Source organism: Erpetoichthys calabaricus, chromosome 12, assembly GCF_900747795.2.
Source record: "Erpetoichthys calabaricus chromosome 12, fErpCal1.3, whole genome shotgun sequence".
NCBI lineage: Eukaryota > Metazoa > Chordata > Cladistia > Polypteriformes > Polypteridae > Erpetoichthys > Erpetoichthys calabaricus.
In genome coordinates this window covers 110,740,717-110,768,618 of record NC_041405.2, presented here as the reverse complement: position 1 = coordinate 110,768,618, position 27,902 = coordinate 110,740,717, and the positions used below count along the sequence as shown (strand labels likewise).

The following is a 27,902-nucleotide window of genomic DNA, read 5'->3' as shown; positions in this document are numbered from 1 at the left end:
AACTAAAATCGCATGAAAAGCAAAAATCTGTTTTTTTTAAAAAAGCTTTGTCTGTCAATGAAAAAGCTTTACTAGCTTTTTACAAAGTTTCGTATAAAATAGCTAGATCCAAAAAGCCGCACACTACTGAGAAGAACTCATTCTGCCAGCTGCAATTCAAATTGTGGAAATTATGCTTGGAGATAATTTTACCAAACAACTGCAGTCCATCCCTTTATCAAATGATACTGTTGCTTGTCGAGTTGGTGATATATCTGAAGATATACAGGAGCAGCTATTGTCAAAACTGTGTGGAAGATTAAGGCGCGCTTCAAAAGGGCGACCTCAATTGGGCGCGGCGAATAAAGGCATACGCAACAAAATTATTACAGAAAATTTATTAGATAAAATCTACTATTATTATCTATCTATTATTATCTAAATTATCAACGAACGCCTTTATTCGCCGTGCCCAATTGAGGTCGCCCTTTTGAAGCTCGCCTTTTTGTGCGCGCCCTTATTGAAGGATACCAACAGATAGCAACAAGGATTGTCATTTAATTGCATATGTTCGATTTTGTGATGGATTGTCTGCAGTGGAGGAGATTTTATTTTGTAAACCAGTATAAGACAGAGCGGCATCACTTGCTTTATTCAATATATTGGATAATTTCATTACTGAGGCTAACATACAATGGGAAAACTGTGTTGAAATATGTATAGATGGTGCTCGAGCAATGTCTGGAAAATTCCAAAGTTTACAAACATTAGTAAGACGGTGGCGCAGTGGTAGTGCTGCTGTAAGGAGATTGTGGAAGATTGTGGGTTCCCTTCCCGTTTCCTCCCTGTGTGGATAGCGCTTTGAGTACTGAGAAAAGCGCTATATAAATGTAATGAATTATTATTATTATTATTATTATTATTATTATTATTATTAAGACAAAAATCTCCACAGTGTATCTGGACACATTGCATGATTCACAGGGAAGCCCTAGCTGCCAAAGAACTAAGTTGTGGTCTGAACAATGTGTTGACCACAGTTTATATCTGTATTGAATTATATAAAAATGAGGCCCTTAAAATCAGACTTTTTTCTGCTCTTTGCAAAGATATGGGTACAGAACATACAGTTTTACTTTTTTACTGTGAAACAAGGTGGTTATCATGTGGCTCATAGCATCATGAAGAAGGAGGCACCTATGGCTTTCAGGCTGCAGTTCTTGGCAGTCGCATCTATAATCAAGGCTTTGAACAAGGCCCATTCTGACTCAATGTCCCCAGCCTCCACAGGATGTGGGAAAGCCTCTTCTGACTTGGGAGACAATGATTATCTCAGCACCGCTGGGTGTAAGGCAAGAAGCATATGTGATGGATGGTCCTGTGCAGAGCTTAATCACACAACCAAGCTAAAAAGAGTATGCTGCGAGAAATCCAGTAACAGAAACCTATAAAATAAAGCATCAGTTTAATTTTATTTCAGCTATTTGCATAGATATGTTGAAACAGTGGAATCGGGTGACACAGCAGCCAGTGTACATACCATACATCTTCAGGGGTTCATATTGGGGAAGGATTGTCTTTTTGTGGGGGAGTTAAATCATAACCAAATGAAACAAAAATATCCTTTAGATCATATCATTATTTTTAAAGACTCACATAAAATCTTTGAAAAGTCTTATATGAACCACATATCCTAACTTTGTATTTTACAGTGTTCACACATTATTCAGAAATGGCATGACTCTGTATTGAAGGACTAAATGCACTTATAAAACACAAGAAAATGGTCAGATTTGACTGTTTCTGGTCAGTTACATTGGTTTAGAATTTAACAAAGGCAGGCCAGTGAAATGTGCAGTTTTCATGCAAAAAAAGAAAAAAATAAAGCAATGTTTGCAATGTGTTACATTTTATAATATAATAAAATAGAATATATACACTTAATAAGCAATGAGTTATGTAATTAAGTTACTTTTTACAAGAAATGTTCCCCAACACTGCTTGTCTATCCAAAATATTATGTTTGTGATATAAAAACAGAATGGAAAAAGAAAAGGATGGATTAAAACGTTCTAGTTATGCTGGCTGAATTAACCATAACTAGAAAGCACCGTCGGCCATCAGATTAATTGGCGGTCAAAATGAGAAACGCTTAAGATAATTTTATGGCTCAATACAAAATTTAAATTGCATCAAAAAGTTGTGAAAAACCATCATCTCCTGTGATTCCCAGTAATGTAATCTGATTTGCAGAAGGCACTGAGATACAGCAACTGTAGTCATTAAGTGTGACATGTTCTCTGATTCACTGTCACGGTGTATTGTCTTATTATCTAGATTTGTTTCATTTTTGCAAAATACTAATTTCTTTTTAATCCTTCATTTGAGGAAAAAATATTACACTAGAATACAATTTAATCAAACAAATAAGATTAAACTGGCAAACATGCTCCAGAATTAATTCAATGAAAACCATTCAGCTTTCAGCTCCCACCAAATACAATATTTGTTTCTTAGGCCAAATAGAGTAGGCTAATAAGTGCTCAGAATGCAAGCATTCACTGATAGAGTTGAGTCAAGGAGTTTAAGGTGGGCAGAAATAAGAAATGACTGTTTCACTTAAGTGGTCATGAGGCCCTAAAACAAATTGTTAAATCATAAACGGAGAAAGGTTGTATAATCCATCAAAAAAATGGCTTCAGCTAAGGAGCCTGCTATTCCAAATAGTCTCCTTTTGCTGGCAAGTCATTTCTTTTTCTATTTTTCTTGGATATTTTGGGGTCCATCCCAATGTTCTTTATAGATTTATTACTGAATAAATATTTACATCTTTTTTTTTATCCCTGGAGCACTGTCGTCTGAATGAAGGTTATTAAATCGGCTCGTACGCCTTCAGGGAGTAGGCTACCTTGCTTCCTGCAAATGGCCTTTTCCAGATCAGTTTTAAGATAAGATTTATCCATTATTAAGGAGAAAAACAAAAACGACGTATCTTAAGTTTGCATCATATTCTAGATATACAAATAAAAATCTCTACAAAAGGAAGGTGTCCTATTTTTTTTCGCTCATTTTCAGTTTTAAGACTTTCTTTCATCAGACACACCCAAAGAGTATCGTCCGACAGAAAGCGCTTACAACGAGGCGACATTAAATGATTGACAGGGTCCTCTACAAATCGACATGGAGGTAATGAACGGTGCAACCAATCAGATGTCTAAAGGCGAACTCCTAGTGAAGCAACATTACCGGGATGATAGGATGCTTAGATACAGACTGCATCTTGTGAAAGAAACGGACAGCGAAAGGTGCTAGAAACATTTGTGGAATTAAGTGACAAAACAGCCCAGCTAAAGAACGCGAATTTATTTCATCGTTGTACTTACTACTCAAGCAGAAGTGGTGAGTAGACAAGGAGGTACCCTAACGGAACCGGACCTCTTCGCAGGTGAGAAAGTGCTGCTTTCGATTATTAAGCAAACAAATGAAGCAATGTTGTGCATACATTTTGTATGCGTTTTATTATCGCCTTTGAATGTGTAATGAACGGTTAGCCCCGCAGCGTTTAGGCTCGCGGAGGTTCAATCTTGGCCGCTTTCTCCCCTCCCCCCTCCCCTCTTCAGCGAACCTCCAGTCAGTGTTGTGCACCACGTATGGCGCCGTCCACGAGCACAACCCTAGCCCATTTACCCATCCAAAGCAGAGTGATATTCATTGTTCTTTAAGCAATCATTTTGTCCTGGATACTGGTAGAGATTTTTTTATTTGTTTTGGTAGGCGTCTTGTGTTTTAAACTTCTCTCTGTCTGCTTGTAAGAAACCATTGCAATAGTAAGAAGGTGTTATGTGAGCTGCTATACAATTTATTTCAACTATTATTTTAAACAGAACCTTTCACAATATGAGGGATTTTTTTTGTCATTGATGGAGTGAATATTTTGTACGAAACGCCGAATTCATTTCTGTGATTAGCTGCTGTACCTTCAATTTGTCAACTGAGGCGAATCTGTCAGAGCTTTTCCTGTAAGGTGCGCATCACGCTGAAGCAAATACAAAAAGTGACCCTGCGCGTCAGTAAAGTAGTTACGCTTTTCAGTAAATCCTTTTTTAAAAAATATATATATTGTGCTTTAAAACGCACTTTGCGTTGCAATGCAAGGTCAAAAAGTCATAATATTTATTGACAGTAAACTCGGTAAGTCATGACCTTAACATTGCAAACGATGTCAAATGGGTGTGACTAAACATGTAAGAATGTCAGTCTTAGAAAGTAATGGAAGGCAAATCTGTTATAAGGTTATATTGGTAGCAAAGCCGTTTTCAATAGGATCTGGTTTCAGTGTCTTAAGTAGCAAAGATTTTTTTTTTCTTTTTTTTTTTATGAAAGGCACCATGTAGGTAGTACAGTACTGTATTTGTCCTTAGGGGAAATGTTGCTTTTTACTGAAGCTTATTTTAGAAATATCACAAATGATCCGCTCAAACACATTCAAGAATGACAAAAAAGAATAGAAAACATCTGATGAGGAGAGAGTATCCACATTAGCAGTATGTATAATCTCATATAGCACTAATAAAGTTTAGTAAAATTGAATCATAGGCCAGTATGCAAGAGAATGCAAAAAACCTTGCAATACATACCTAGAAATCATCATCTTTTGTAGGCATCAGCTGTCCACTGCTGAACAGAGGCCTCTATCAGCTTTCATATTAGGAACAGCTTGCTCTTCTGCAACTAGATTGTTCCGGCTAAACTTCTCATCTCGTCCACCCATCTAGAATGTGTATATAAATATGCAATTAAATAAATAAATATTCACTTTTTAATATTTAGTTCAAAATGACTCTATAATTATATAAAGAATTATGCATATTTCAAGTTAACACTAAACAGCAATATTATCACCAATTTAACTGTGTACCCAGCTAAGTCTTTTGGTGAGACCCATCCTTTTTATATTATCTGCCACCATCTGTTATAGTGGGTCCGCAGCTCAGAGAAAGTGGCCTGTTTTAATAAATTAATAATTAATTGTCTGTTTCATTCTCCGTGGGTGCATGCTTACGCAGCTGCGGGGAATTGGTAGAGTAATTGGTGCAAGACGCACCTGTACAGAAGGTGTGGTTTTCTCAATTGCTTCATTGGCTTCCTGTGATGTGCGATTGAGACACTGCGCCCACAGAGCCTTACAAGAACGGGATGTCATGAGAAAACAAAGGGAATAATCGATAGGAAAAAGGCTGAGCGGAAGAAATGAATGAAGGTTAAGAGATAGAGAGAGAAGGCAGGAGTGAATGAGCGTGCCGGTGCTGGGGTGAGTGAGCAAACGAGCTTGATAGAGAGAGAGAAGGCAGGCAGCATGGATGAGGCTCTGGAATTGAGCATACGGCTGTCATTCTGGGTTGGTGAAGTGGGTTAATCTGGCTGAGAGATTTTCTGGAGCTAGAGGGCTAGCGGTAGTGGTGACTCACCGCGAGTCAGTGGGAGTCAAAGGATCAGATGGTGAGCCTCTCTGGAGCCATGGTCCAGGGAGGACCTGAGCCTGAGTTTGGATTGGGAGCCCTACTGGGAGCCATGGATCAGTAGGAACCCTGACTAATAGTGGACAGTTAGCTGCATTTGACGGTAGGACGACTCCTCCTTTGCGAGGTCCCTTCAAGGATGAACAGAGGACACTTCAGTTTAAGAAGAGGCACCAAGCATTTAACAGAAGACAGTTTCCTGCCAGTTGTTTTAACCTAATTTTTATGGATTCTTTATTTATTTGATTATTTTAACTTCCATCAGTTCATGTTTTATGGGATTATTTATTTTTTGACAATTTTTGGATCACTGCACTTTTTGGACACTATTTTTTTGATTTGTTTTAATAAAAGGACTTATACTTTTTCACCATCCATTTTGCTTGGTGTGTTTGGCCTCATCTGCTCAGCTCATCCCGATCATGACTATCGATGGTGGTGGGTTGAAGAGGCGCCCCGTGGGTCCCGGTAGCATGGGGCCGACCCACACCATCTCTAACCACATCTTCTTCAGCATTCTTCTCAACTTCAACTCATCTACCTCCGTCTTTACCCAATTACCCTCTGCCTTCTGTTCCACATACCCAGCACAACAACAATTTCCTCCACATCCAATCAGGCTTCACCTTGGTCTCAATCCATGACTTTCCACACATCCATCTGATTATTCTTCTCTCTTCTTTATAGCTTTGCTAAAAAATATGGCCTTCATCTGCCATGTCTCACTCTTGCTGCACGTACTACACCTCAAACAGCTTTCATAAACATTTTCCTTCAATGCAAGGAGGCTACTTTAGAAGTCAAAACTGCGAGCAACTACTTGAATGTCTTCTATGTAACTCTTACCTTCACCATCACAGCTGTGCCTGTACCTCCATCTTTACTCTACATATCATCTAAGTAGCAGAACTTCCCATCTTTCTCCAAAACAACTTCAATGCAGATGTTTTCATTTATGCTTACTACATCAGCATCCTACACCCTACCAAGGTTATTATAGTTAACGAAAACTAAAATCAAAACTGAAACTATTATTAAAAAAACATTTTCGTAAACTGAAATAAAATAATTAACAGAACCGAAATGAAAAACTAAAACTAAACGAAACTATTAAAGTAGCTGGAAAGACTAACTGAAATAAAATAATAATTTACCAAAATATTTTTAGTTTTCGTTTTTGCCGTTAGTCTTTAACCCTTGTAAGCTTTCTCTAAAACAGAAAGTCGTCCACCACGAGCTGCCCGCATATATTCATCCAGTGAACGGGGGCTGGTGACGGAGGGTGGCTGTTCACACAGCATTTGCGGTGACAGAGCAAGCTGAGTGCGGGTGCGTCAAGCGTGAGAAATAGAAAGCGATTTGCGTGTTGCCTTTCTTTGTGCTCATTGTATATCAAGATGTAATTCATACGGCTGAAATCAGAATTTACTGGTCAACAAAACGTTTACCATATGGACAAAAAAATCACGAGTGAGTAACGTTCCAGTTTATTTCTCAGGTGTCTGCTTTTTATTGACAGCAATTCACCTGCCACTTCGCACTGGAGAAATCGTTTTTACTTTCTCATATATGAAGTATAGAGAAAGTATAGTAATCATGAAAAAATTCGACCTCGATATTTTGATGAATCTTGACGTTATAGACTAACCAGTGTCCAACAATACTGTTTTTTGGAATTGTGTGTGTACGTGCGCACATGTATGTGTGTGTCTGTTTGTGTGTAAACACGATAATTAAAAAACGCAACTAGATAGATGGATGAAATTCGGCATGTGGTTGTTACACCACAATTATAGATCTGTATTAACTTTTGGGCCAATCCATCAACCGGAAGTGGTACTTTACCTGAACACATACTCAATTTTTTTTTTATTTATACAGCTGCAGAGTTCAATTTATTTAACTTTATAATAATTGTCCATCTATCCATTATCCAACCCGCTATATCCTAACTACAGGGTCACGGGGGTCTGCTGGAGCAAATCCCAACCAATACAGGGCGCAAGGCAGGAAACAAACCCCAGGCAGGGTGCCCGCCCACCGCAGTATAATAATTGTTCAATATATTATTAATTTGATTTGTTGTTGATAGTTCCTTAATGTACATAATATAAAAATATAATCATTGTCTTGCGGTTTACTCCTCAAATATCCATCCCCATATCTGAGTATACAAGAAAGTCAAGGGGAGAGCACTCCTGGTTTTTGAAAATAAAATGGCACTGATTGAGAGACTGACTAGGTCATCATATACAGGTAAGATCAGCATATTGTTGCTGACCAATCACTTTTGCTTTAAAAACATCGTTTAACAACGAAGCAATACAAACAAAGGTAGAGAGTCTGACAAGTGATGAAAAACCAAACATGCTAATGGGTTTTTGTATTTATTCCATATTTATTAATTTATCTTTTTTAGTTCATATTCACAACTGAAAATACCTGATACTGTGAAAGTAATCCATTAGCAGAATTATATTTTAAAATATTTGTCTCCCTTTATTCAATGTTTTTCTCTCTCTCTCAAAGTAGATAGTTGAAATATCATATTCTTTTTGTTCTTAACATCAGCCTTATCATACATATTGCATACCAGGGATTTTTCCTGCCTTGCATCGAAACCTGCTGCAGTAGGCTCCAGATTTCCATCAATCCTACTCTGGATAAACAGGTTTAGATAATGCATATATTGTTCTTAACTTCAGACGCGGTCTCTGTTGTTTTATGCCTGTCCGTACTCCTATTACCTGCTCTTGCTCTGCTCATTATGGGTTTACTGTCCTTTATGGTGGTCTATTCAAGACTCACTGCCCCTAACCTTGACACTACATGCTTGTTGTTCTTTGTTTCCGTCAATACAGCTAGGTGGGGTCTGCACACTCATTCAAGTCTAAGAGCTCTGTTCGTCCGAAGCCCCTGTGATTTTCATGAGAAAATATTTTAAAAATTATAAAATGGTGTAAAATTGTTCATATTCAGTGTCTAGTTTTGATTATGCTTGTTTTTATCAGACAAAAACAAAACCAGATAGTAAACCAGGCAGTGTAGTAAGCTTCCACTAACATTAAACTCATATCCAAATCTGTTAAGTGTACAGTTCTGACTGATTGTGACACAAAACTAACTCCGTAGGCACTCCATGCCATAATTACTAAAACTAAAACTGAAACTAATATATATAAAAATAAAATAGAAATGTCTTTGTGAAACAAAAACTAAACTAAAACTAAAAATACACGATGAAGGAAAACTAAAACTAAACTGAATTTCCAAGTAAGGTCAGAAAAAATATAGAAATAAAAACTAACAGAAAAAGGCAAAACTATAATAACCTTGCACCCTACAGACTCCTTTTCTATAAACAAAGTTCACATTTGCTGCCTACAGACTACACTTCATACCACTGTATCTTTTATGTGCCCACACTTTTAATAATCATGCATTAGGCTGAGTTTCTCCTAACACATCTACTGCATATACCATGCGGCCATGCACTCACCTCTTCCATGCATCCTGCCCTACTCACCTCCCACAGTCACCTTGTTCTTTTCTGGATTTACTCCCAGGCTTTTAGCATCCAAACTAGTTTTTTATTTCTGTAGCTTTCTTTTGCTTTTTTGCTGTCATTTGGCATGTAACAGCTTCCATGACAAATCTTCACTCAGTTCTCTGGTCACCAGAAAGCTCAGAACAAATTCCTTGTGCATTTTCACCTTCACCTAGACATCTACACTATTCTTGAAATTGCAATTGATAAGAGAAAATTAAACAATAAGATTCTCAGGCCTGTTTTGGAGAGAGATGTAAAAGACTCTGTCTGAATCTGGAAGTACAATGATGGTAGAATTTCCTTCATTAAAGGATATGACATTTTTGTTTTTGGTTTACTAACACACTAGAATTGGTTCAGTTGATAAAATCCCCTATAATTTTAATTCAGCTGTCAGTAGATCAACACTTTTTCCATTAATATAAACACAATACACTTGATTTTTCATGTTTGCCAAAGTGGCAAAGACATCTGTCTAAACTCTATTAAGAATAGCCCTCATGAATCTTTGATTTTACACAGAGCTCTTGCAGCAAACACTAGCAATCAAAACATTTAACTTAAGTCATTACAATCTGAACTCAGTTAACACTCCTTTAATCAGGTGTAAAATCTAATCATCAAATCTTTTTACTCAGCAGTCAGAACTTGAGAATATAGATAGGGTCAAAGATATTTCAGTGTTTACGAACAATGAATCCAAACTTTGAGAGAGAAGAGAGTCTATGGAATACAATGTCAAAGAAAGAGATAATGAGGAGGAAAAGGAGAAGGTGGTAGCACACAGTTTATGTCAGATAAATTTCATTCTACATTGGCACACAATGTATTTATTTAGACACACACAAGCATATTTTCCTCACATATTTTCCTCATCTGGAAAAGGTTAACATTCAGTGTGATGTGGATAAGGTTTTGTGGCCTCACCCTACCCAAAGAAGAGATGGACATGAAGCTGGCTAGTTTGCATAGCCCACATTAGTCTTTGACCTTCTGTGTTTTTGGAATAGTGCAATGCTTTGTGTATTGTATTTTGTTCACAGTGAGGCTTGGAATACTGTAATAATAATAATAATTCATTACATTTGTATTGCACTTTTCAAGGTACTCAAAGCTCTTTACACAGTAAGTGGGGAGCCATCATCACTAATATGCAGCCTCCCCCAGATGAGGCAGCCATTTTGCATCAGTTCGCTCACCACACATTAGCTGTTAGGGGGCAAAGGGGTGAAAGGTGGACAGTTTAGCCAGGACATTGGGATATACCCTACTATTTACATAGGAGGCCCAGGGATCTTTAATGACAGAGAGTCAGGACCTCAATTTTATGTCTTATCTGAAGGACAGTGCCATTTTTATAGTACAGGGTCCCCATCACTGCACTGGGGCATTGGGATCCACATTCAGAGGTTTTTTATTTTTGATTCAATAGTTCAAATAAAACATGTACCCTAAAAGATGATTTGTTGTATTTTTGCCATACATGCAATTTTATGTCAGTTACAAATAATTTCATAATAATCTGAAAAATAGGCATTGATTCCTGAACATGAATAGTTTTTGTTGTAGTGTTATTTTTTTTCTCTCTAGTGTGTTGTGGTTATTACTAGCATTTGTGTATTTGACTTTTTGTATGTGTCATATGATGACAAATTTTGATTTTAATGGAAAAGTGAATGTTTTCAGTGGCTATATTTAATTTTAACATGAAGACACAAGTGTGTGGTTTTGAAACTGTGTTGACAGATTTTGGAATGGGGGAATTATTTCCTGAATAATATCTTAGCTCATCAAACAAACTATATAACGTCATTCATAACACAAGTTAATGCTGAAAGGAATAGTATATTTGAAATCCATCTATAGTTAGAGCTATAGCTTGTGTAGGTATGTGAAACAGCAAAGTTTACCTAATTCCTATAGTGCCACAAGAAAAATCTGATATAAAGTAAAAAGTGAAAAACCATATAAATGTGGTATATCATGGTACAACTTAACAAAAGTAAGCATGAATGTGCTGATGATGGACAGTTGTAATGAATTCCTGTCTTTTAGGAACTGTTAGTAATAATGTGCTAAAAATAAAAAAAAATCTCATTTGTAGAGGTTCAGGCAAAATTGAGATTTGAATCAGAAAAAATATTTTGCTTCAGGAAGTGTATGTATAGGGTTTTGAGTAAAATGAGCGGATACATATACTACATGTTTAAGATATGATCAGTATCAAAAGAAATAAGTCAGACACTGTCATCTTGGCTACAGACACCACAGCCTGTTATATCTTAGAAGATTTTAACAAAACTGCAACATTTTTTGAATTTTTTGAATTAAGTACTACATTGATAATATTGCACAGAAAATGGAGAGACTCTCTGCCAAACACTGGTTTATGTAGACTGCTAGCTGCAAAACCTCTGAACTATAAACATATAATGGCTATCAGATGTACAGTATTTGCTGTCAAAAAGGACTGTGAGCGTTATTTCAGCTGGTCTAAATGTATGGCTCAGCAAAACCCTCACTAGCACAAACGCAAATGGATTAGCAGTCAAACTAACGGACATTAAAAGAACTTTTTTTACATTGTATGTTATCACTTTTTATATAATTGTTATTTGTATATTATAGGTTGGCAAAAAAGAAGTGGGATAATCAGAGAAATGAAGAAACTAGACGAGTACAAGGAGAAAAGACATTGGGTGAAGAGAGATGTGGCAAAGGCTAAATATAAGGTGTATGATGAGTTGTATGAGAGGTTGGACATTAAGCAGGGAGAGAAGGACAGTTACCAATTGGCAATGCACACGGACTGAGCTGAGAAAGGTGAGAAGCAGGTTAGGGTGATAAAGGATAATGATGGAAACATACTCACTAGCGAGGAGAGTGTGATGAATAGTTGGAAAGAGTACTTTGAGAGGTTGATAAATGGAAAGAATGAGAGAGAGAGAAAGTTGGATGATGTGGAGATAGTGAACCAGGAAGTGCAATGGATTAGAAAGGAGGAAGTAAGGGCAGCTGTGAGGAGGATGAAGAATGGGAAGGCTATAGGTCCAGATTACATAACTGTGGAGAATGGAGGTGTTAAGGAGAGTTGGCAGTGGAGGTTTTAGCCATAATGTTTAATGCAATCTTGGAAAGTGAGAGGATGCCTAAGGAATGGAGAAAAGTGTACTTGTACTGATTTTTAAGAAAGGGGTGAACTGCAGAGCTGTAGTAACTACAGAGGGGTAAAACTGGTTAGCCACAGTATGACATTATGGGAAAGAGTAGTGGAAGCTACGTTAAGAAGGGAGGGGATGATTAGCGAGCAGCAGTATGGTTTCATGCCAGGAAAGAGCACTATAGATGTAGTGTTAGCTCTGAGGCTGTTTGATAGAGAAGTATAGAGAAGGCCAGAAGAAGTTTCATTGTGTCTTTGTGGACTTGGAGAAAGCATATGACAGGGTGCTTGGAGAGGAGTTGTGGTATTGTATGTGGAAGTTGGGAGTGGCAGAGAAGTATGTAAAAGTGGTTCAGGATATATACAAGGGAAGTTTGACAGTGGTGAAGTCTGCAGTAGGTGTGGGTGGGATTATACCCTGGATCATCTTTGAGCCCTCTCTTATTTGCAACGGCGATGGACAGGTTGACAGACGAGATTAGACAGGAGTCCCCATGGACTATAATGTTTACAGATGACATTGTGATATGTAACAAGAGTAGGGAGTAGGTTGAGGAGATCCTGGAGGGGTGGAGATATGCCCTAGGAAGGAGAGAAATGAAGGTCAGTTGGACCAAGACAGAATACATGTGTGTAAAAGAGAGTGAGGTAAGAGGAATGGTGAGGATGCAGGGAGTAGAGTTAGCAAAGGTGGATGAGTTTAAATACTTCCGATCAACAGTACAAATTAATGGGGAGTATAGAAGAAAGGTAAAGAAGAGAGTGCAGGCAGGGTTGAGTGGGTGGATAAGAGTGTCAGGAGTGATTTGTGACAGACGGATACCAGCAAAAGTGAAAGTGAAGGTCTACAAGATGGTAGTGAGACCAGCTACTGTATGTTATATGGCTTGGAAACGCTGGCACTAACGAAAAGACAGGAGGCAAAGCTGGAGGCGACAAAGTTAAAAATGTTAAGACCAAAGTAATGTAACAAATTGTACCTCAGATGTTGCAAGTTGCTGGAATAAAGGCATAAGTCAAATAGATAAATATGTATTATACACATAGGAACTATTCATTTATTTTCAGTTAAGTCATCTGCAGCAAACCTTTATAAATGAGGGTTTCTCCTTTTTAGATAGTGCAAACTGTTTCTTCTTCATTGAGGTTTTCTCTTGGAGAGCTTTTTCCATTTCATTGAAAATTAAAGCAGCAGCTGCTAAAATATGTAGCTTTCTTATTAATTTTTCAACATTGTGTAAAATAACTTTATAAAGTAACATAAAAGGTTTAAATACTCGTTATCCTTTTACACTAAAATATTACTAAAGAGATACAAAAAAAGTAAAATGCATATGTTGTTTTTCTTTAAGGAGATTAAATATTACTGAAGAAAAAAAAAAAAAACTTAAACAGCCAAATGGGGTATGCATACGAACTTAAAAGGTTTAAATAAAACAGAAATATATACCTGTTATTTTTACTTCCTTAACTTGTGGAGGGTGTATCTTGTAGCAAAGCCCTAAGTTTTTTCATGAAAGCCCGTTTCAGTCAATAAGTCTTAAAAAGAGGTGTAAAGATATTGACAATAAGCTATGCAAACCCACCAAGACATGCAATCGTTTAAATCAAGGCGCGAGTCGAAAAACACCATCCGATACTATTAGTTAACGATTAACACATTTCTATATGTATTGTAAGCATACAATACAACTGATAATATGTTGCGCTTATTTATCTGGTGTACCGACATTTTTGCGCGTTTAACAGCTGAAATCTAACATGGTTTGTGCCCTTCCGAATGAAAACAGTTAGCATTTACCTTTTTAATAAAAAGCGAACTTTTAAGCCTGAGAAATCACTCCGTAAATGCACACGTTTAATTCTTGATCACTTCAAACAACTGAACTATCCAGAACATTTCAGGCATACATCCAGCATTCAAACTATGTATAAAAAGCACAACTGTTAAAGGAATTCAGCATTTCTTAATTGAAAATGTTCCTTTAATCCTCAACATGTCTCAATGAGTCGTTCTGGTGGTTTTACTTGACATTTTGATATTCTGGTTAATTGTGTTTGCAGTTGAGATGTTCTTTCCTGATTTATACTTGTTTTCTCGTTAATATTTGTTTCGCTGGTGTTAGTGTTCTGATTAGAGGTTATTGGTCCTTTGATGTCTTGACGGTTTCTTCTTAGAACAGCTCCTATTACGCAATTCCGTCACATACTGGTCTATTGTTTCTCCGCTTTTCTGGAAACATGTAAAAAAACTTGTGCCGCTCAAACGTCACATTGCGCTTTGGGTTGCAATACGTTTCGAATTTTTCAACTATTTTGTTCAATTTCATATTGTCTCCATCTTCTTCAAACTGAAAATTGTTATACACCTCTAGCGCCTCTTCACCAATTACATGTAGAAGCATAGACGCTTTCATTTTTTCACTTTTCCTATCCGCTTCAATCGCAGCAAGATACAACTCGAATCTCTGTTTAAATCTTTTCCAATTTTCAGCTACATTTCCCTTTAACTGGAGATTTGGTGGGGGCTGTAATCGTAACATATTTTTTTTTCTCTTTTGCTAGAACGTCTTAGCGCTTTCTGATCACGTTTTCGGGTTACTAACAGACACGCGACTCGTTCAAAAGCTGAACCTCTTCTTCACATTCCTCTTCCAATCCGCCACTTCTGACACCATGTAGTGATCTTGTTAGGTACGTAGTTTAATCAATACACAGGATTGAAAGATATAATAACTTTTTAATAGACAGACTTTAGAGACATTTACTGTACAAGTTACTAATCGTTCTTTAGTTCACGCCCGTTCTCCTACTTGCATCGGCATTCACAGGCATTACTAATCATTCTGTAAGTATCCCTTAATAGACCTTACTAATCAACTATCATTACAAAATCCAACGTGGTTTGTGCCCTTCAGAATGAAAACAGTTAGCATTTACCTTTTTAGTAAAAGGCGAGCTTTTAAGCCTGAGAAATCACCCCGTAAATGCACACGTTTAATTGCACATGTTTTAATATGTATGCTTACACAGTATTAAAAGACACTCAAAAATTAACGTCATTTACCTTCGTTCCCGCTTTTGACTTGTGCTGTAAATCTCTTCCTTGTTTTTAGTTCAAGTGATTACGTAGGAGGTGTGATGACGCGATACGTGACTCCGCCTCCTCCATTAGAGTATATGGACAAAAAACAGGTTCCAGTTATGACCATTACACGTAGAATTTCGAAATGAAACCTGCCTAACTTTTGTAAGTAAGCTGTAAGGAATGAGCCTGCCAAATTTCAGCCTTCCACCTACACGGGAAGTTGGAGAATTAGTGATGAGTCAGTCAGTCAGTCAGTGAGTCAGTCAGTGAGTCAGTGAGGGCTTTGCCTTTTATTAATTAGTATAGATTATCCTAACCTGCTGCACATCTTTCCCAGCTCAGTCCCTCTGTCCAGTTAATCGGTACAGGTCCTTTTCTTCCTCCTTAGGGCTCATTTATACTTCACGCTTAGAACACGTACGCTCCCGCATCATGGCCACCACACATTCTGAGCGTTCATTTGATGCGTCCTCTGAGCAGGTCCTCAGAAATTAACGTGATGCGTGCGCGAGTTGCAGTACCAGCAAAAAATTAGGGGGCGCAGTGTGCTAAAAGTTGGAATGTGACGTCAGAGTCTCTGTTTACTATCTACATGTGACAGAAAGCCGCTTTGCGGATGCTACGAGATCGGTGTGCGCGCTTCAATATTTGATTACTAGTTCGATGTGGTGAAGCAAACTGCCGAAATACAGATGTATTCATGGTGCTTTTATATTCAAGCGTCGCGTATTCTCGATCGTAATGAGACGATACGTTTTAAAATTCTCACACTGTGCCATCTTTTTTCTAGGGCTTCCTCTGCTCCTGACAGCAGCGAATCACCAGCAATAGATCGCCACACTGAGCACATTAAATATATGATATTCCAACTCTCTGCACATTTAGAATCCTTAGATTTATACTTGATTTCACTTTCATGATGAAAAGCATTAAAGTATGTAAATTACATTTTACAGATAAATTGGTAATTTCGTTTAAATAATGAATACTGTTAATAGGATGGAGTGGTGGCTCTGAGGCTAGGGATATGCACTGGCAATCGGAAGGTTGCCAGTTCGAATCCCGTAAATGCCAAAAGGGACTCTGCTCTGTTGGGCCCTTCAGCAAGGCCCTTAACCTGCAATTGCGAGCGCTTTGAGTAGTGAGAAAAGCGCTATATAAATGCAAATTATTATTATAATTACACACATGGGGTGACACAGTGGCGGAGCGTTAGCGCTGCTGTCTTGCAGGGAGTCACGTCGCTGATATTCCCTGCCTGGAGTTTACACGTTTTCCTGCTGGGTTTCCTCAGTGTGCTCCAGTTTCCTTCCAAAGATATGCAGATTTGGGGATTTGGTGCCGCTAAAATGACGCTAGTGTATGTGTGTGCTTGTATTCACCTTGCGATGAGCCGAGGCATCGTCCAGGGATTGTTTCTCACTCATGCCCAATGCTTGTTGGAATGGACACATCCCTGGATTTAATCAATAAACATCCTGTTCAGAGATATTGCGGTAAGGTGTCATCGGAATTTAATGGGTGTTCTAGGCAATTCACAACACAGAGTAGCCGAACATGTTCTCACCGTGATAATATCTCGCACTGCCACCTGGCAGATTCCTCCAGATTTACGTAAAGTATGCGCGCAAGTATAAACACTTCAACGCTTGCGTAGCAGGAGCGTCCGCTGCAGCATGCGTCGCGTGAAGTATAACTCCGGCCTTAGTGTCCAACCTCTCATACAACTCATCATACGCCTTTTCTTTAGCCTTGCCACCTCTTTCTTCACCTTGTGCCTTATCTCCTTGTACTTGTGTCTACTTTCTGCATCTCTCTGACTATCCCACTTCTTCTTTGCCATCCTCTTCCCCTGTATACTCTCTTGTATTTCCTCATTCCACCACCAGGTTTCCTTTTCTTCCTTCCTCTTTCCAGATGTCACGCCAAGCACCCTTCTTGCTGTCACCCTTACTACATCTGCCGTAGTTTCCCAGCTGTCTGGTAACTCTTCACTGCCACCCAGTGCCTATCTCACCTCCTCCCTAAACTCAACTTTGCAGTCTTCCTTTTTCAACTTCCACCATTTGATCCTTGGCTCTGCCCTCACTCTCCTCCTCTTCTTGATCTCCAACGTCATCCTACAGACCACCATCCTATGCTGTTTAACTACACTTTCCCCTGCCACCACTTTGCAGTCTTCAATCTCCTTCAGATCAACTCTTCTGAACAGGATGTAATCTACCTGTGTGCATCTTCCTCCACTCTTGTATGTAACCCTATGTTCCTCCCTCTTCTTAAAATATGTATTCACCACAGCCTTGTCCATCCTTTTGGCAAAATCCACTATCCTCTGACCTTCTTCATTCCTCTCCTTGACACCATACCTACCTATCACCTCCTCATCTCCACTGTTCCCTTCACCAACATGCCCATTGAATCCGCTCCATTCACCACTTTCTCTCTCTTGGGTACACTGTTCATCACTTCATCCAACTCACTCCAAAAATCTTCTTTCTCACCCACTGCACACCCAACTTGCAGTGCATATGACCTAACAACATTCATCATCACACCTCCAATTTCCAGCTTCATAATCATTACTCTGCCTGACACTCTTTTCACCTCCAAAACACTCTTGACATACTGTTCCTTCAGAATAACTCCTACCCCATTTCTCCTCCCATCCACACCATGATAGAACAATTTGAATCCACCTCCCATCCACCTGGCCTTACTCCCCTTCCATTTAGTCTCTTGCATGCACAATATATCAATCTTCCTTCTCTCCATCATATTTGCTAACTCTCTCCCCTTACCAGTCATACTGCCAACATCCAAAGTTCCTACCCTCAGTTCCACTGTCTTTACTTTCCTCCTCTCCTCCTGCCTCCGGACACGTCTCCCTCCTTCTTCTTACGTCTCCCTGCTTCTTCTTCTTCGGCCAACAGTAGCCCAATTTCCGCCAGCACCCTGTTGGCTAACAGTACTGGTGTCGGTCGTTGTTAACCAGGGGCTCGACCGATCCGGTATGGAAATTTGTATTGTTGTCCACATATTGATTTGGCAAAATTTTACACCAGATGTCCTTCCTGACGTAACCCTTCCCATTTATCCGGGCTTGGGACCGGCACAAAGAAACACACTGGTTTGTGCATTCCCTGTGGCTGGGTTTCTTTTGTGGTCTAACTATGCTGGTGCAATTACCCACTTGAACTACTTAGAGTGGATTACAGAGAGTTCCAAGTAAAGTGGATTTGTGTGAAATACACTGCTTTTCTTTTTCAAGAAAAAGAAATTGATGTAGCAGAAGAATAGAGTTGGAGATACTGGATAGTGCATATCCTGTATACCATCCATCCATTCATTTTCCAACCCGTTGAATCCGAACACAGGGTCACGGGGGTCTGCTGGAGCCAATCCCAGCCAACACAGGGCAGGAACCAATCCCAGGCAGGGTGCCAACCCACTGCAGGACACACACAAACACACCCACACACCAAGCACACTCTAGGGCCAATTTAGAATCGCCAATCCACCTAACCTGCATGTCTTTGGACTGTGGGAGGAAACCGGAGCGCCCGGAGGAAACCCACGCAGACACGGGGAGAACAATGCAAACTCCACGCAGAGAGGACCCGGGAAGCGAACCCAGGTCCCCAGGTCTCCCAACTGCGAGGCAGCAGCGCTACCCACTGCGCCACCGTGCCGCCCTGTGCTAATATTATTTTTATTTTATTTAAATATATTTTTTCTTGTATATTGCAATGTATTTAATGTTCAAAAGGCAGATGTGTGACCAAAGAAAGTGAAAATTCAAGATCAGTTTGAATCCAGCAGATATAAAAGTTAAATGCTGCCCATGTTACGTATTTTCAAATCATCACTTTCAACATGTGTGGTAATATATAAAGAATTCAATTGTTTTGAACAAGGTTAGTAGTCTTTATAGATGAAGAGAAATAAGCCACTGGTTATATGTTAATAGCTGATCTCCTGGACCAAAAAAGAACCTGGGTAAGCATTGAGGATCAGTAATTTTTTGGGAAATTTCAGAAACAGCTGTTGGGGGCAGAAGAGGTAGTGCATGAAATTAAGGCCATTAATGAAATCACCATGTTAACCTGAAATGTGTGTCCTTATGTCTATAGAGCCTCTGCTGTGATGTGTCATTAGTAACCAAGGTAAAGCGCCATCCCCAGAAATAAAGTAGATACAAAGCAACTCAATTTCCCATTAAATAGACAGATACAAGTTATCAAGAGCAGAAAAATGATGTTCAAGCTGTAGTAATTTCCTACTCAAGGGCATACTCAGATGCTCCTGCTGGTCAAAAACTTAACACAAAATCATTTCAAGTGTACTTGTAGCCTTTTTCTGTCCAGTTCAGTGTTGCCAAGAGAGATAAAATGTTAATGTTGGTATTTTGCTGGTATTTTGTGGTTTGTCACACTGAAAGTTGCTTTGTCAAACATTGAGACAAGCTGAAGTGGAAGAGATTGGGAAACCACAGGTCTTGCTCCTGTAGGATGCTATTATAGTGAGAAAGCACATCTTAAATATTGTTGGTGGTTCTACTACAATTCTTATCCGTCATATTATGACAAATCTTTTGTTAGTGCCTGTTTCTTTAATGTGAGTGGTATTTCTCCAGCCATAGTTTTCTGTCTTTCAGATGTTTGTTAAGTATGGATGGAGCTTTTCAGCTTCATTGCTAGGTGTAGTAATGTTTCATTTAATTTAATACTAGAATCCCTGAAGCCTACGAAAAAAGTTGAAATCCCGGACCACCTTAAATTCCTTCTCACCTCTCCATCAGTGTCTTTTGTTTTGCAAATGTGTTAATCAGCACAAACAACAAGCAGCCTGCTATCCTGTTCCCTACCGGCGCAGCAGAAGTTCTCCCAGCTCAAGTCTCTTTATCTGGGTGTGAAGTGCCTGGAGTTGTATAGGGTAAATAATATATTGTTATTTGGAACACATGCATTTCATGTGTGTTCCGTGTCTACAACGATCTGGATAAATGTAGGATGACAGGAAATGTGAGGCAAGAAATGCAGAATACATACCTAAAACAAACTTTTTTAATGTTATAGTAATAATGATGTGAAGTGTACAATGTGTGAAGACTTTAGTCTAAATATTAAATAAACACGTGTGCTTTTATACAAGAATAAAACAAACTTAAAAAAAAAATCATTCAATTTACATGTTTCTGTCAATGAGTTAACCCAAGCCCAAATGTCAATCGACAGAAAGTTGATATGTCTTCTTGGATGGTGCAGGGGTAAGAACTGCTGTTTTATAATGAAAAGTTTGCGGGTTCGAGTCTGGGTGCTCCTCGGTTTGAGTAGTGAGCTGCTATTATTATTAGAATAATATAATTTATTATAGCATTTATTATAGGACTATTACAATAACATACATTTAATTTGAATCTGTAACACCCGGTGTAAATTTTGGCTACTTGTAAAGTTACAGCTTTTCTTTTTATTATTCAGTTTTATTCAGTCAGTGACGTTCATGTGGAACAACAAACTTGCCTGTCCCTCTCTGAGCTGATGGTGTTTATCTCCATTCTTTAGTGTGGTTGATGCCTGTTGTTTGTTGTAAAGAAGAAGTCTGTCTGCATTCTCAGTACCATGCACCATAACGTGGAGTACGAGCAAGATCGAAAAAAAAAACTTTCCTTCTATATTGATACTGTTTACAATCTCTACCTGAACGATTTGTCACATCTTCTTAAACTGTACAGTAAATCATTTTAACATTTTGTGTTTGGTCACTGAGTGTTTGGTCTTGTTTGTACTCTGCATATTAACATCATTGTTTAAGAACATTAACATTCAATACGACTGTTCTACTTTGAGCCACACAATAAACTGTCATTTGCTATATCTACAGACTCTTGTTAAACTTATTTTTATCACTAAAATAACCTGTTAGAAAGACACATTTCACTTTTAGATTTACTTTATTGGTAATATCATTGTCATTTCTACTGGTTCTGACATGTTGCTTTTCTTAACTAACAGTCCTCATTCAAACAAGAGGAGTCATGTCTATGCAAAACATATAACTCTAAATAGACGGGGCTAATATCAACGCATTGTTCATGTTTGTGCATATGGTTTGAAATAAGAGGCAGAAGCAGTGTCATAAGTACAGTTTAGGCCATTGCTAAGTCACAACTGTGGGAAATGAATGTCTAGTCCAAAAAAGTGTACTGCTGTTGGTCAGAAAGCAATAATAATAAAACTTTCCTATTGAACCATTGAATCTACAGTACATACCTTTCTGTATAAATGGAGTAACATTTTAGTAGAGGTAGAAGTCTCAGTTCTTGCTATTAGGTATACAGTACATATTATCCAGTTTTAGAACTGCTTCAACTCTTTGCTGCCTCTGAACAAATGTAAATTTTTTTATGAAATTTAGGAAAAGTAGTTTTTGTAGTAATAGCTTGTAGTGCCCTGAACTGGGGTCTTTTTATTAGGATCTTTTTTTTTTTTTTTTTTTTATTTTAGTTTGATTGACTGCTTCCTATTGTCTTACATAGTGTGGTGCATAGAATAAGGAAAGGTTTAATATGTTTGGGACGTAGAGTGATTAAAGCAGAAAACATGTTTCATGGGTAATGAGAGAGAATCATCAGTACCAAGCTGGGTTGTTTACCAAGAAGGCTATATTAAGCTATCTAATCAAAAGGGTATGTTGGAGTCTTTCCGTTTTGAGAGTAGTAAAGTGGAGATGTTTTTTGTTCACATAGCTCACATATAAATAAAATGGTGCCCATTATGCCATATGCATGCACAAAAGCATCTGACAAGTTTCTGGTAACATTACTTGGTGACATCAGCAACTAGTGAGCAACTATTGGTAAAAGTAAATACAGTCATGTGAAGTCAAGTTAACGTCATTGACTTTTTCAACATCAGGCAAATATTTGATCTTCCTTCAAATAGTGTCTACAGATAAAAGTGATATACTTGAACAAATGATACATGAAATTGTCATGATGTGTTTATTCTCATAATTTAAATTAATTTAAACCATAGATATCTAGAGTCACATATTCTCTTTGTTATGATGTGTGTGGTATCATCATGCCAAAATCGAAAAAGCTCTCTAAGGCATTCAGAAAAATGGTTGTGGAATGCATATGAATGCATACAAGTCTGGCAAGGGATTTAAAAAGATTTCCAAATTATTTGAAATAAATCATTCAATTGTAAGGAAAATCATCTACATGTGGCATACATTTCAAACAACTGCAAATTCAGCCCAAGAACTGACCATTTGATGCTAAAAGAAGTCTCCAAGAACCCCAGATTTCATTGTGGGATCTGCAGGTAACTCTTGCAAATGTTCCTATCAAAGTGCATGCATCTAAAATTAGAAAGATATTGCACAAATATGACCTACATGTGAGGTTTGTCAGTAAAAAGCATTTGCTGTCTAAAAAGAACATTAGGACAAAACTACAGCTTACCAGTGAACAAGCCTTCTGGAACAGTGTGCTCTGGACAGGTGAATCAAATTTAGAGTAGTTTTGCCACAGTAACAGTATACAGTGGAACCTGGGGTCACGACCGTAATTCATTCCAAAACTCTGGTCGTAACCCGATTTGGTCGTGTCCCGGAGTAATTTCCCCCATACGAACTGTATGTAACTATATTTTTTTAAAGATTTTTAAGCACAAAAATAGTTAATTATACCATAGAATGCACAATGTAATAGTAAACTAAATGTAAAAACATTGAATAACACTGAGAAATCCTTGAACAGAGAAAAGTAACATTGTAAGAATTCAGGCTATAGCCTTACGAACCACTCGCTGTAAACACTTTTTTTAATGAGTTTTAAGCACAGGGAAAAACATGAACATTTGAAAAATCCGTAATTTAATAAACAACCAAGAAAAGTAACATTGCAACAATGCATGCTACGAAGAGATCGCTGTAAATAGAAGTGAAGTGGAGGTTAAAATCCAATAGAAAAAAGTCTTCATTAAAAACAACAAGGTTAAAACAATGCCCAAATCAGTCTCTTTAAAAACAAGCCCGGTGCATTCTTTAACTGCCTTCACAGCCTTATACAGCCAGCCCTCTCTCTCTCTCTCTCTCTCACTCTCTCTCTCGCTCGCTCACTCTCTCACGCTCTCTGTCGCTGCACAGGGAATGCACAGGAAGAGATGAACACGTGCAGAAATCATCAGCGTGTACGAACCGGAAGGGAAACTGGCTTGTTCATCACCCAAGTGTCTGGTCGTGAACAGATGCAAAAGTTTGGCCAACTTTTTGGTCGTAACCTGATTTGTACGTGGTCCGAGATGTTCGTGACCCAAGGTTCCACTGTACATGTTTGGTGCAAACTGAAGACAGCATTTTGTGAGAAGAACCTTATAACAGTTGTGAAGCATGATGAGGGAAATGTTAGGGTTTGGGGTTGTTTTGCTGCCTCGGGTCTTTGGCAGCTTACAGTCATCGAGGCAACTATTAATTCAGCATCATATCAAAGTGTGCTTGAGGAGATTGTGAGGTCACCTTCCTGAAAGTTGATGCTGAACTACTAAAGGACCTTTAAACATGATAGTGATTCAAAGCACACTTGCAAATCCACCAAGGCATGCCTCAAAAACAAGAAAATGAGGGTTATGGACTGGCCTAGTCAAGCCCTGATTTGCTTCCATTGAAATGTTGTGTAGGGATTTGAAATGGGCAGTACATGCTAGAAAACAAGTGAAGGAGCATTACATAAAGGAGTGAACACAGGTGATGTCAGTAACTGTGGACAGTTATGTAAAACACTTCCAAGAAGTCATTTCAGAAGGGAGCAATACCTGAATTTCCACGGACTGTACTTAATTATTTAACTTAACATGACTATACATGTTATACATATTCATCATAGATTAATTGTTCGCATACAATATTTAGAAAGAATCCCCACCAAAGTAAAGTGTAAGGTGTAATCCACTCTGGTTTACTAAATATTTTACTGATTTTTCTCAGATACAACATAAAAGAGGAGGAACAAATGACCTAATTAATTGACACTTTTAATTGACAGTAACAAGTACCTGGAAAGATACTTGAAGAAAAATATGCAACCATTGTTATCACCCAGGTCTGGGATTGCCATCCTATGATCTGTCTATTCATCAATTGTTAACCCATTTCTTATAGTCCTTGCTGTTGATCAAAGCAAAGCTGGGATTGTTTGGTAAATTGATGACTCTCAATTGTGTAGTAGTATAAGTGAATCTAGGTGAGTTTGTGAATTCCATTTATGTGCCCTATGCTTCCTGAATAGGAACCAGCTATCAATGATGCCAATTTGTTTTAAGTTTTATGATTGCAAAGTCATTCCATTTTTATTCACGTAGAAAATTTTTTATAACTTATCTACTTATATGTTTCAAGTTTTTAAACGTCGTAGATCATTTTTGTATGATTGTTTTGTTACTGTTATTTATCTACAATTTTATTTATTAATTTTTTTTGTATTGACATTCATCAAAATGACATTTTGCTTTGTTTATGGGCACTGGCTTTTTAGGACTCCCATCATTAAATTGCAACACCTGGTAGCTTGGGGGCATAGTCTCATAAGTTGCACTCTGCTTTATAAAGCAATATGCTTTATAAAGCAATGTCACAGATATGGATTCATCTGAGATTGTGGATAAAACTTAATATAGTGAGTTCTGTTGTTGAAAACTTTACTGAATTTCGGCCAGTTTTAATCCGACTGCCAAAATAAATCTCAATACGGGGAGCTTTGTTCAACAATGGTGTAATCCTGCAGCAGAGTGCCCATGTTCATTTGACCTTGGCTTCAACTAGTCTTAAAGGCAGAGCACTGTGCTGTGTGTGTTCGAGCTACCCAAAAGCCATCATGAAGTTGTTGTTGTTATGTCAGCATCTATCTGTTGCAGTTACTGTGTAATTTTCAAATTGTCTTTACTTTTTGATTTATACTCATACCTATATAAATATAATATTTACTTACTGTAAATGTTTGTTACAATGGCTAATAGCTGATGAAGTGTCAACTACTGAATATGAAATTTGCATCCCTACTTACCTCCAACAGGTACTTTTGTGTTACCTCCAGGAATGTTTGAAGAGGGCACATATCAGTAAATCAACATATGCTTCACTGACAGTAATACTCACAAAACACTGATGTAAGGTAAAGAGGAAATCTGTTCATAATCAGAATTAAATTTCTTGTATTCTAATTATAGTGTCTGACTTTCACTTGAAACTCACCAGATTAAAAGGCGGATTGTTTTTATTCTTTACCCTTAATCATGAAATGTTTTTTTTTTTTCCTAATAGGCTTTCTGAAGGAAAAAAGAATGCAGGATCGATCAAACCGCCAAGGGCTAGACAGGGGAGTAGGACTTGTTGATTTATTTCGCAATAGTTCCTTTAGTGGAGCGGCCTCCAGCTTGGTAACAACTTTGATAACTTTCCCAATCTACAAGACCACCTTCAGGCAACAGCTTCATGCCTTGGTAATACGAGAAGCCTTAAAGCAGCTCTACAAAGAAGGACCACTGAAGTTCTACAGAGGTGTTCTACCTCCAATGTTGGCTAAAACAGTTCAGGGAACAGTATTATTTGGCACCTATGAAACTGCCCTACATTGGCTGTCATCTAGAAGTGATGGTAGATCACAGTCCATCCTTCTGTGCTGTATCTCAGGATTTTTCTCTGGAACCATTGAGGCTCTCATCCTCGCTCCTTTCGAGAGGGTCCAAAATATACTGCAGGATAGCCGCAAGGACTCCAAGTTGCCCAATGTCCGTAGAATCCTGCAACAATTTAATAGCTGTAGTGGATATCAGGTTCTGACTAATGGCTACTATAGAGGATTTCTTCCCACAGTGTTAAGAAATGGTGTTGGAAGTGCCATGTTCTTTAGCTCTAAAGATCCAATTCGTGACCACTTGACACAAAGAGGCCTAAGTGCACATGTGTCGTCCTTTGTTTCAGGAAGTGTGAACAGCATAGTCATCAGCTTATTGTTGTACCCATTATCTGTTCTGATTGTCAACATGCAGTCCCAGGTTGGCGGGGAGGTACGGAACTTAAAGGACTCCATCACTGCTGTCTGGCGTTCCCGTCAAAGTCGAGTCCATCTCATCTACCGAGGAGTTTTGTTGGTCATTCTTCGATCTTGTATAACATGGGGACTCACAACCACTATGTATGAGTCCATGAAGGGGAAGTCTTTCAAAAGTGATTAAACCAGAGAAACTGGATTTAACCAGTGCCACTCAGATAATCCATGGGAGAGCCACAACAGTTGTAGGTTTACATTGTATTCATACTCCTTATTCAAAGGTTCACGGATTACTGTTTGCTAATCTATTTTTTCTTAGTACTTGAACTGTTTGATTTTCACTATGAGGCATAAGAACAGAAGAACCAATATGTCTCTCTGTGGTGTTGAAGTCTCAGGTATAATTAAATAATAAACAACATTTCTATTATAGCATTATTGTAGCCTAAAGTTTAGTAAATGGAATTGTGAAGAATGTTCATTAAAACAAGGTATTTTTTCCTTAGGTTTTTTCAAGATGATATCAATAAACCCCCAAAGCCCAAATTCATTACTTGGTGATGTTAAAGATGTTACGTTAAGCACTAAAGCATTATTTCATTTGAAAGCTTTATTGTTTTAAATACATGTTTAGCTAATATCAATGAGTTGCCTTCTTTTTAGCTTATCTGTCAGGTTAACACTATAACAAGAATGCTGCTAATGGTTATAGGAACCTGAAACCAAGTCAGGACATTGTCTGACATGACCCATGGGCAGGGTAGTCTCAAAGAAAAGTGCAAAGTGGAAGACCACTCAGGGAACCACATTTTGGGGGACCCACGCAGGAAACATCCACAATCCCTTCAATCCCTTTACAAATACACATAAAAATATAAATATATGCATGTTAAATATTTTAATAAAGCAGCACAGAAAACTATTTATGATGGAATCTAAAATTAGTGGAACATCAGGTGCATTATTCAAAACTGAAGGTTCTGTCCTGCATTATCTACATCAACAGTTAGAAGCTGAATAAAAAAGGTAGTGGAAAAATGGCAAGCTCAAGCAGAGATAGTGACAAATTATTACAGCAAGTGAAAGCAGAGAAAAACAAAGCAGAAGTGGAACGTTTCAAATGTGCCAACTAAGGAGTCTTTTTAAAACTTTGTTATTAAAAATTGGAAGCAAAAAAGAAATGGAAATGAATGGTATTTTCGATGAGTGATGGCCATGATTATAGTGAGACAGCTGAAGGTTACCACTAGCATTAGTATCAACTGTGCAGGCCAGTTAGGTATCAGTTTCATCACCTCAGAAATATTCTCTGCTTCTGCTGCTCCACTCACTTGCCACATGATAACACCCTGTCCCTCCCAAAACTAATTCCATCATAGGCCCAATTTCCCTTTGAGACAACCCTGCCCACAGGGGTTTCAGCACTAAAAATGACTATTGCTTGACCCCATTGTCAGCAATTCAGAATCTTATTTTGCATCACTGCCGTAATCAGAGTTTAGTTCAAGAAAACAGACGGAAAAGTACATTTTTCTAAAAAATAACAGAAA

At 38.1% G+C, this 27,902-nt stretch overlaps 1 protein-coding gene across 2 annotated transcripts; it reads left to right on the top strand.

The window, feature by feature from the left end:
* The first annotated feature begins 3,123 nt into the window (after positions 1–3,123).
* On the top strand, positions 3,124–27,276 carry LOC114662508 (solute carrier family 25 member 53-like). Of its 2 annotated transcripts, XM_028816000.2 has the most exons (3): positions 3,124–3,424; positions 25,375–25,473; positions 25,623–27,276. In XM_028816000.2, exon 3 carries the CDS (start codon positions 25,643–25,645, stop codon positions 26,534–26,536), a length of 894 nt encoding a protein of 297 aa, XP_028671833.1. In that variant the 5' UTR covers positions 3,124–3,424; positions 25,375–25,473; positions 25,623–25,642; the 3' UTR covers positions 26,537–27,276. The 2 variants fall into 2 exon arrangements, with proteins under 2 accessions (XP_028671833.1, XP_028671834.1); XM_028816001.2 differs by lacking the exon at positions 25,375–25,473.
* The last annotated feature ends 626 nt before the right edge of the window (positions 27,277–27,902 follow it).

Bases quoted from the DNA above. Each gene is read 5' to 3' on its own strand.
- LOC114662508 (XM_028816001.2), top strand. From the start codon at position 25,643: ATGCAGGATCGATCAAACCGCCAAGGGCTAGACAGGGGAGTAGGACTT.